Source organism: Camelina sativa, chromosome 19 (genome assembly GCF_000633955.1).
Source record: "Camelina sativa cultivar DH55 chromosome 19, Cs, whole genome shotgun sequence".
NCBI classification, from domain to species: Eukaryota; Viridiplantae; Streptophyta; class Magnoliopsida; order Brassicales; family Brassicaceae; genus Camelina; species Camelina sativa.
In genome coordinates, this window is record NC_025703.1 from 12,578,954 (window position 1) to 12,589,172 (window position 10,219).

At 37.9% G+C, this 10,219-nt stretch overlaps 3 protein-coding genes across 3 annotated transcripts in view; all 3 read right to left on the reverse strand.

Moving 5' to 3' along the window:
- Positions 3,208 to 4,089, reverse strand: LOC104767758. Its single transcript, XM_010491740.1, has one exon. The coding sequence runs from the start codon at positions 4,087 to 4,089 to the stop codon at positions 3,208 to 3,210; it is 882 nt and encodes a 293-aa protein (XP_010490042.1).
- Positions 8,157 to 10,149, reverse strand: LOC104766171 (homocysteine S-methyltransferase 3-like). Its single transcript, XM_010490003.2, has 5 exons — positions 9,573 to 10,149; positions 9,313 to 9,442; positions 8,777 to 8,980; positions 8,598 to 8,669; positions 8,157 to 8,516 (listed from the first exon to the last, which is right to left on the reverse strand). The coding sequence occupies exons 3-5, from the start codon at positions 8,948 to 8,950 to the stop codon at positions 8,343 to 8,345; spliced, it is 420 nt and encodes a 139-aa protein (XP_010488305.1). The 5' UTR covers positions 8,951 to 8,980; positions 9,313 to 9,442; positions 9,573 to 10,149; the 3' UTR covers positions 8,157 to 8,342.
- The window catches only part of LOC104766170 (homocysteine S-methyltransferase 3-like), a 9,696-nt gene continuing 8,493 nt past the window's right edge, over positions 9,017 to 10,219 (reverse strand). The window contains exon 5 of the mRNA XM_010490002.2: positions 9,017 to 9,308. Coding sequence (XP_010488304.1) covers positions 9,304 to 9,308 — 5 coding nt within the window. The 3' untranslated portion in view covers positions 9,017 to 9,303. The remainder of the gene's footprint in view (positions 9,309 to 10,219) is intronic.

Below are 10,219 nucleotides of genomic sequence, written 5' to 3' on the forward strand. Positions count from 1 at the left end.
ATATCTTATTAGTATAATATTAAAATTATATTTTTATCCTTACTGAAAAATTAAATATTTGTCTTAAGACCAATGCATGACAATGTAATTTTTAACACTTTATAAGAGTAGATTTATATTTGTACTTCTCAATTAATATAGTACTATGATAAAGTAAAAAAAGGATAATATATATCATATCATATCATATCTTACTATTATATTTATCGAATAGACCTCTTATGAATACAATAATATACTTAATTTTGTACTAGCTTCCAAATCTAAAAACTTGACATTAGAAAAAAGTTAGAACTCATGAGTAATATTTTAGAAAAAACTGTTATTAAATTTACCAAATTGTGAGTTATAATGGATAGGACAATATGTGTCTTGTACTCTTGTTATTCTATGACAATATATGTTTGAAATCTTACAAAATAATATTACATGTTATAATTATAATGATTTAAATACTGTGAAAAGCTAAGTAATTGATATTTGTTGCAGTTAAACTCATTATAACCCACTTGTTGTATATATGCATCCATTTGAAGATTGGCCCAAAAATTACACATGAGCCTAATTATTAATGAATATATAAAAAGATAGAATTCAAAGTGGTTCGATAAAGAGAGAAATAAGGTTTACTTGCATGGCGTTTAATCCCAAATTCCTTCATGGGATAAAAAATAATATGTATTAATTATTCAAAATCGATAAGTGATACATCATTAAAGACAAAATTACTACAAAATAGTTTAACAATCACTACCAAAGTTAAACATGTATAGTTACTATATATTTTTGTAGGTATAACAAATATTTTGTAGCAAAAAAATATTTGTTACACTTTAGTTATAAATAAATTTAGTAACTATATCATCGTAGCAAATTTCTCTACCGTAACTCTTCGTCGCAAATTTGCTACACAGTTGTGGCAAATTAATTTGTATCCATTGCTACTAATTGCTATATGTATTTGTAACTAATTTTACCAAAAAAATGGTCGAAAATACTGACCAAATAAATGGTCGAAAATTTATGACCAGTATGGTGGTCAAAAATAGTTACAACCAAAAAAATAGTCAAAATCTCCTAACGAATAAACTGGTCAATAATTATCGACCACCTGATTGGTCGAAAATTTCTATATTACTGATCCAAAAGAGGTCGAATACTTCATATTATAAAATAGCCAAAATTGGTTTTTTACAAAATTATATTAAAAAAAAACTGAATTTTTTTCTTTTAAATTACGTAATTATAATAACTAAAGTGAAAAGAAAAGTCAATATATAGAAAATGTTAATAAAATACACATACTAATTATCATCTCCATCCAAAGCCTCAAAACTTGGAGGAATAAAATAATTTTAGGAAAATCAAATATAATCAAAATAAACACCATGTTTTTGTTTTGATATTTATCATGTTTTATATGACTTCATGAACCCAGGAATATCCAAGGCCAGAATAGACACAGTAGAGAATTGAATCTTTACAAAAAAAATGTTATTGCGCGATACCTATTTTCTATGTTTAAATTAAAATCTGGATGGTTCAAGACATCATGTTCACCTCTCCTGACTAAGTAAATCCGAATAAATATTAAAATGATGGGTTCAAAGCTGAAATTGTTATCTTTAAGATATAATAACATTTTCGTATATTTTCGAACGTCTGTCTAGTCTGGCCTAAGTTATGTATAGTCTAGTCAAGTCTAGTTTATAAAAATATTTTTTTGAATTCTTATGTTTAGTTTGTAATTTCTATTCATGTGGAGGATTGTAGGACCTCAATCGTACTTAAAGTAAGTGGATTTAGTAGAGTTAAATGTGTAAATGAAAAATTGGGCCTTAATGTTTTGGCCTTTCTCAAGTTGGAGCTCCAAGAGGACTCGGTCTCTTTGGTTTCATGATCAAGTGGAGAGTTAGATTTCTTTGAAAAATATTCGCTTTTTTATGTTGCATATCTCCTAGATTTGCGATGGACTTGGTAAAATTATGTAAAATCAATTTCAAAGTAATCCAGACCTCTATATAAACATACATTCAGTTCATCACATATGACAGACAAAGTTGAGAAAAGACTTAGAACACCAAAACTCCAACAATCACTCTCTGTTACAAACTAAGTGTTTTCGAGAGTATCGTAGTGTATAGTTTGTGTAGAGCCAGTGTGTTTAAGTGAGAACAAACCCGGTTGTGAATGTGTTGTATCCTAGGATTCATTTTTTTTTTTGCTAAGCGTGTAAATATCATTTAAAATGAAAAATAGGAATTACATGATGGTTACCTAAAGTTTAGTTCCTTAGCAAAAAAAAGAGTAAAAAACAAGGAAGCAAACGAGTGATGCAAAAACAACATCAAATGAGCCAGCGGATCAAAAGGTTGTGAAACTTCCGACGATGCTGTCTAGCATGGATTGAATTTAAAACTTTGCGGACTATGGATTTGAAGATGGTAGTTGGAGGAATTTGATGCGAGTTATGTAGCATGTTGTTCCTCTGTTTCCAAGTTGAATAGATGATCGACTGGTCAACTAGCTTCCGAAGGGTAGATGGCGCAGATTCCGAATCTCCACTAATCCAGAACAGAAGATCCTCCCATTGGTGGAACATAACTGTGTTTAACCTTAACCGAGTGAAAGCCATATTCCAAATAGCTTTAGTGAAAGCGCAAGAGGGGAAGAGATGGTCCTTGGTCTCGATCTGAGAAGAGCATAAACAGCAAAGGTGGCTGACTTGCAGACCCCAGGATTGGAGCCTCGACCTTGTGGGGAGTCTATCCAGTTGAGCGACCCACATGTGGAAAGCGTGACATGGTGTTGCACCTTTGAACCAAACTAAAGGTGCCCAATTTTTCTCCTCCTCCTTTAGTTGAATGCTTTGCCAAGTCCTCGAAGAGGAGAACTTATCACAGCCGACATTATCTACACACCAACTAGACAACTCTTGTTGAAAACGGTTTAGTGGTAAGTTGATTGAGGTGAGAAAAATATGGAGGTTTAGTGCATGATCGGAACGAGGTGCCGGCAGGAGCCAAGAGCTCGAATCAGTGGCTGCAGAGACCGTTGAAGTGACTGGGATCCGTATGTTACTGGGACCAGTCTCACCAAGGTAAGTGATGAGAGGGCCAAACGGAGTCTAGTTATCCATCCAGAAACTGGTTTGGAGGCCATTTCCTAGTTTACACTTCAAGAACTTCCTAGCCATAGGCCTTAGCCTTAGGAGACATTTCCATTGCCACGAGTCATTGGCTGATTCTGTAGCACTCCAGAACTTAAAAAACTGAAGTTGCTTGCCGAGTTATGGAGGTAGTGTGATTTTTGCCAGGCAACCCATAGAGAACCACTTGCTGTGAATAAAAGCCAGATGAGTTTTAAATTTAACGCAGTGTTCCATTCCGTAAATCTCCTTATGCAAAGACCACCTTCTGATTTGGGCAGACAAACCTTTGACCAGGAAACCTTTGCCTTATGATAATTCTCAATCCCTCCAGACCATAAGAGTCGAGAACATAGTGATTTGATTTCACGGATGCAACCTCTGGAGAGCTTAAAAGTCGACATCCAAAATACCATTGTACCAGTAATCACCGACACTATCAGTTGTAATCTCCCAGCGAAAGACAAGGACTTCACATCCCACATAGTAAATCTTTTCTTCACCTTCTCAACAAGAGGAGCATACTCAATGAGTTTCAACTTTCTACTCATCAATGGCAGCCCAAGGTAACGGATAGGCAAGGAGCCCTGAGGGAAACCGTATTGCGTTATTGCAAAGGATTCTGTTTCATTCACCCCTGCCAAAAATAATTCAGTCTTTCCTCGGTTCATGACCAGACTTGACCATCCCCCAAAGTCGTCCAAAGTATCATTGATTCCATGAAGTGACGAGCTTCCTCCATAAAAAAATATCATAACATCATCCGCAAACATCAAGTGAGAGATGGCTAGTTCCTCTGTTTTAGGGTGATAAAAGATATAGCCATAGTCGTACCATGAGTGAAGCAACTTAGAGAAGACTTCCATTGCTAGCACAAACAAGTAAGGGAACAACGGGTCACCCTTCCTGAGCCCTCTTTTGCTTCGAAAGAAACCATTCATAACTCCATTAACCGAAACTGAGAAAGAGGGTGTAGTGATACATTAGGTGATCCAAGCAATGAAGATATCTGGTAAATTCAGGCCTCTCAAAGTTGCTAGAACGAAGTCCCATCTGATAGAGTCAAACGCTTTGCGCAGATCGACTTTAAGCATTCCCCTTGGGTCAATATTAGTCTTGTGATAACCGTGCACAATCTCTGTTACAAAGAGCACATTTTCGGAGAGGTTCCTACCAGAGATAAAAGCACACTGAGAGGGAGAGATGATACCAGGTAGAAGCTGCTTCAGCCTATTCACCAAAAGTTTAGATATAACCTTGTAAAGCGTGTTTAGGCAGGAAATAGGTCTGAACTCGGAGGGTGAGGAAGCATTGCACACCTTTGGAATCAACACCAAGGTGGTGGCATTCCACTGCTTGAGTAGTTTACGTGAGAAAAAAAACTCTTTAATTGCAGAGGTAACCTCACCACCTACAATGTTCCAGCATCTGATGAAGAACTCTGCTGGGTAGCCATCAGGCCCACTCGACTTGTGTAATGGGATGGATCAAAAAGCATCCTTGATTTCTGTATTTGTGAATGGAGCTATAAGCATGTTTTGTTGGTCTAGGTTGCATCGGTAATCCAGAAGGAGAGTAATGTCATCTTGTACAAAAAGCGCTGGGTGAACTGGACTAGAAAGTAAGCCTTCAAAGTAATGGACACAAACATCCTGGATCCCCTGCATTGATTCGAATTTTTCACCCTCCTTATTATATAGGAAGTGAATATGATTGATTGCATTCCTGGTATCAGCCATTTGATGGAAAAAACGAGAATTACAATCCCCATCCTTCAGCCATGAGATATTAGACCTTTGCTGGAAAAACCTTTCCTTTGCCGAAGCCAAAATCTGCCACTTCTTCTAAGCCTCCTCCAGAGCAATAGCATTTAGACTGGTCGGTTGGGTCAGCATTGAATTTTGTCTAAGGAGAAGCTCCTCATGCGCTTCTTGTACTCTCTTTTCAATGCCAGAGTAGTTCTCTCTACTGAACTCCCTGATAGTCTTCTTGAGGGCTTGTAACTTTTTTGAAACTCTTAGCATGTGTAGCGATGCACAAGAGTGGTCTGAAAAATCTTGTTCACTAAAGAAACCGACAGATGAAGGGAATTACAATGCCCAAATATCATTGACCAGGATTCTATCAAGTTTCTTCGCAATTGGGTTGGGTGCTTGCTTATTCCACCAAGTGAATGAGCATCCTCGGTAGGTGAGATCTTAAAGAGAAGCTTGAAAGAGACAATCACGGAAGATCAATGTTGCTCTATTTAATGAGTGTCCTTCAGACTTTGAATGGTCCATAGGATTCAGGGTTTGATTGAAATCTCCCAGGACTGTCCAGGCTTTACCACTAACAGATTGGCTTGTTGAGAGTTGAAGGTGCTCATCCCAAAGGAGAAGGCGTTCAGCTTCCAGGTTCGATGCATAGACAAAGGAAACCACCAGAGGCGAAGATACATCTGGCAGCTCAACTTCGCAAATTATCATTTGGAGGGACTTTGAGATAATGGACACCTTAACACTAGGATGCCATAGCACCCAGATCCTTCCTAAATCCGAATACATGTAATTATCTTCACAAAACCAGCCAGGCATGAGGGCATTTATGAACTTGCTACTCTTAACCTGCTGCAAAATGGGCTTATTTTTCTGAAGCCATTTCTTAAATCCGGTGCGATGAGAAAGTTTATTAAAACCTCGCACATTCCAACAAAAAATGTCAATAAACATAGATACTGACATGGGAATTAGTTGATTTTGAGGCCCTTGCCTCGTTCATGTCGGTGGGGCTTTTTTGGCACCACTTCAGTGAACCCATACTCATCAGGATAGTCTTCCGCAATGTCAGATACATCCAAATCCGTTGACATAGTGCCAGACGAATCAGGATCTGCCTCTGATACACCAGCAGATGAAGATCTTCCCCTTGAACCGCTTGCCTCTTCATCCAGTGATGGACTTGCTAGCAAAGACTTAACAGCAGTGCATGCTTTAGCAATGGTGCTGGTGTCACACTGGACCGAAGTAGTAACAGCCTGTGGAACCAGTGGTGCAAGTGGCGCAGGTGGTATAGGCATGATACGATAAACAGTCTTTTTCTTTTTGCTCACGCGCGGGAAATTGTCAACCTGATGGGAAGTAGATTTACATTCTGAGCAGGAGATAGGCTCCGACTTACAGTGCTTTATGCTATGGCCGATCTCCTTGCAGTGGAAACAGATCGGGGTCATCCAAGGGCTAAAGACTAGAATACGCCTGATCTCACCGGACTGGAATCTGACATTTACTGCTTCGGGAAGGGGTTTACGGGGATCGATTATTGTAAACACCTTTGCAACCTCAAGGTTGGTCTTGTTTGCGGTAGTATGGTGAAGACATTTAGGTTCACCAACCAAACTTGCTATCTGTTCCAGACCATCTTCATTAAAAAACTGTAGAGGGACATTACGGAGCTCCAGCCAGATAGGCGCCGCAGAGAGCTCCGGCTTGACAGGGGCAGTTCCTGGTGTCCAATTTCCGACAAACATAGTCTGTCCATCAATGCTCTATAACCTTTGATTAAGAATCCTAGTACGAGTCTTTACATTGGTAATCTTAAAGAGGAAAGCATTCCCTTCTAGCTTGGAAACGGCAATATCACGAAAACGGGGGCTCTAGATTCCATTGACAATTGAATGGATAGTACCTTGGGATGGAGGATCGGAATAGAATTGACCTAAAATGAAGGAGTCCCACGACTTCTGATGTTTTTCTATGATAGAATTTGGTATCTCCACACAAGCTTCACCAGAGGGAAGTATGAATGAGGTACCCTTTTTCGAGAGCGGCTTGGCAGAGCTTTTAAATAACTTTAGCCAATCATCCTCCTTTTTCTCGCTTTTTGAATTCGTGACAGTGGTTGTCTTGACGGTCTCAGGTTCTGAGCTAATGAGGGATTTCTCTGGGGCCGTTGATGAGTCAACTTTCGCAGAAGGAGTCTTGGTGGTTTCAACCATAGAGGTTTGACCAGCATTCGTTGTTTCCTGGGAAGGTAGGGGTAGCACTGTGGTTGCAGGACTCGCTCTAGCTTCATTGACGCATAGATCTGAGGTCACCAGTGGAGGTGGTGCACAATCTTCAATGGCAGCGGCTAAGTTAGAAGGCAGGGCTTCCACTGAGGCGCATCTGGGGGCAGGGGAGGTAAACGACGGTGACGGCGAGGGAATGTTAGTAGGAGGAGTCGGAGATCTCGAGGGACTGTTTGGTGGAGGGGACGAAGATTTCGCCATCCTTGCTAGGTTTCCAGGGGAGATCCAACCCGGTGGTCTCTTTTTCTGACGATTTGTCTTCCCCATGAGGAGGAGAGGGCCTGAGAAATTGGACGGATGGGGGTTCCGCCATCGTGAGAGACGACGGAGGTGAGTCGCGAAAAGCGTCACTTTTTCACCCTTTTGAGAGAAAGAAAAAAGTCTTTTTTCGCTAATGGTATCTTCCCTAGAATTCTTGTAACCACGAATCCTGTCGTACTATGAAGGTTTCAAAAAGTTAAAAAAATAGATTTCGGTTTCGCTTCTATTTTTTCCTTAACGTTTAAATATCATATTCGGGTGGTAATGTCGTTTGTCTCTCTCCTTCAAGATTTGAAGAAGATAGCTAAAGAGAATGAAACTCTTCTCTAGATTTCACTCTTTCTTCATGTTCATCAAAGTTATATTGTATCCGATGGAAAAGAAACAGGAAATTTTACTTGAAAATGTTGTGTACAAGTTTAACTAGTTTATCTTAGGAATTAAGTAGAAATGGAAATGGAAATGAAAAAACAAATTATGGAGATGTTTTCATCGTTTATTACATTCATTAGAGTAATTTTCTAAGTTTTTATATATGGAAGAAAAAAAAATTTCTGAAGCTATGGTTAGTATTAAATATTTGTAGTTTATTTTTATATTACCTATTTTTTACAGCACAGTAATAGAAGTAAGCTTACAAACTATCACTTAGCGTCTTAACCCATCATTGTCATACTCTAACTACGCAGTTGTACATAGTTACCATCATTTTTAGTTTCAACATAAATCGATTATTTCATAACACCAAAAAACCAGATGAAACACCCCAAGTCCCAACTTACGTATATATGTTTAGTAGATTACAAAATTACACACGTTATAATACATTCCAAACTCCTTCCTGACACCACAAGGAACAAGCATAGAAACTCATCGTTGACAAGTCTACTGCTCAAATTTATGTTTTGATGCTGCGGGAGATTCGTCGGAGAGAACTTTAGCAATGGCTCTGATGGTGTTTGGTGTAGTCCGACAACATCCTCCAAACAACGACGCTCCTTCATCTCTCCATTTACTCACGTACGACACAAAATCCTCCTCTGATTCTTCCCCTGACTTCTGCATTATTACATAAAAAAAACCTCCAAAATCAGATTTGTAGTTTGTGTTTAACAAAATTTGTATATAATAAACACTCACAATCCATTTCTTGTTCAGACCGTCGTAGACTTCTCCGCTATTTGGGTAGACAACGATTGGTTTGCGGGTTACCTAGTAAAAGAAATTGTCAGTTGATTTAGCCGCAAGGCAAAAAACAGGATAAAAGGAGATGAGAAAAGAAAAAAAAAAAGTAATTCCATCATTGTTTATAAAGTTACCTGGCGCAAGGAGATGATCAAATCGTGAATGAATCTTGGTGAAGTACAATTGATTCCGATAGCCACCACTTTCTTGCAAGAATCTGCCACTTTCGCACATTCTATAATCGAATCTCCTCGTGGCACCCTGACTCCGTCCTTAGAAATGAAGGAGAACCATGCCGGAATGTACATGTCTTCCTCCTCAAGAAGATCTGCATAAGCCTATAAATATGTGGAAAAAAAACGTATACATAAAACTAAAAAAATATATACACATAGGTCAATTCTAGACTAATAGCATGTATATGCATGTGAAATGTGATTACAATTTCAAAACTACCATCATGCAACCACTGGACTAAAGTCTAAAACTACCTAATAATACTCTGTAGTTACTTAAAAACTTTATGTGAGTAATTTTTACCTTTTTTTGTCTATAACATGGAATGCTTGAACTTGGATGGTGATACAAGGACACAGCACTAAACAAAAACGACTAGAATATTCTTTTCACTTTGTTGGTTTAATTTAGTTAAGTAGTAAACTTAAGATACCTCGGCTTCGAGCTTATTTGGAATAGCCTCGAATGCGATGAGATCAGCTCCAGATTTCTCTAAGATTTGAACTCTTCTTCTATGGAAGTCTTTCAATGTCTCCTTACTCACAGAATCTCCATATAACCCGCTGCAAAACATTTCATTACAAATACAGACCAAAACTTTTTGTATGGATAGATTCAACCAATTTACTTAAACTTTATTTTTCCAATTTTTACACTAAAATGTAAGAAAATGACTAGGATCAATCAAAGAACCTGTATTCGGATCCGTCGGCGAGATAAGCTCCATAGCTACCAACGGAAGCTGCGACAAGAACAGGTTGTCCAGAGGCTTTTCCAGCGTAGTCGAAATCCCATGAACCTTTGGTGCATCTGTTGTAGAAAATCTCACGTGCCTCGCACGCGATTTCAACGCTCCTCCTCAGTATACTCTCTGCTTCTCCCACCGATAAACCTTTTGCCACAAATCCTTGGATCGTTGCCTTTGTAATAAATTAATTTGGTTAAACTAAATTGCGAGCCCTGTATGAGCATCTTGATGCATTTTGATTCCTAATTAAGTTTTATGTATTTATTCAGATTCTAAACTACTAATTTCCTTTTTTTTTTTTAACTACTCATCAGTTACTTCAAGTAGAAACCAATTAAATGCTTTAGTAATATAAGTCAAAGTTAAAGCATGTGCATTGGTGAGAATTCGTTAAGTTTCTCACCAATATAATATTAATTTTTTTTGTGTAGAAAAACTTGAGAATTTCCTCTTAATATTATATGTTCATTGGTGAGAAACTCAAATTTCTCATTTACATAATACTATTATTTTTTTGTAACTTATTTTTTAAAGTTTAATTTTATTTGAATATTTTTTTTTGCATTTAATCTTAAATTATTAAAAAAATATA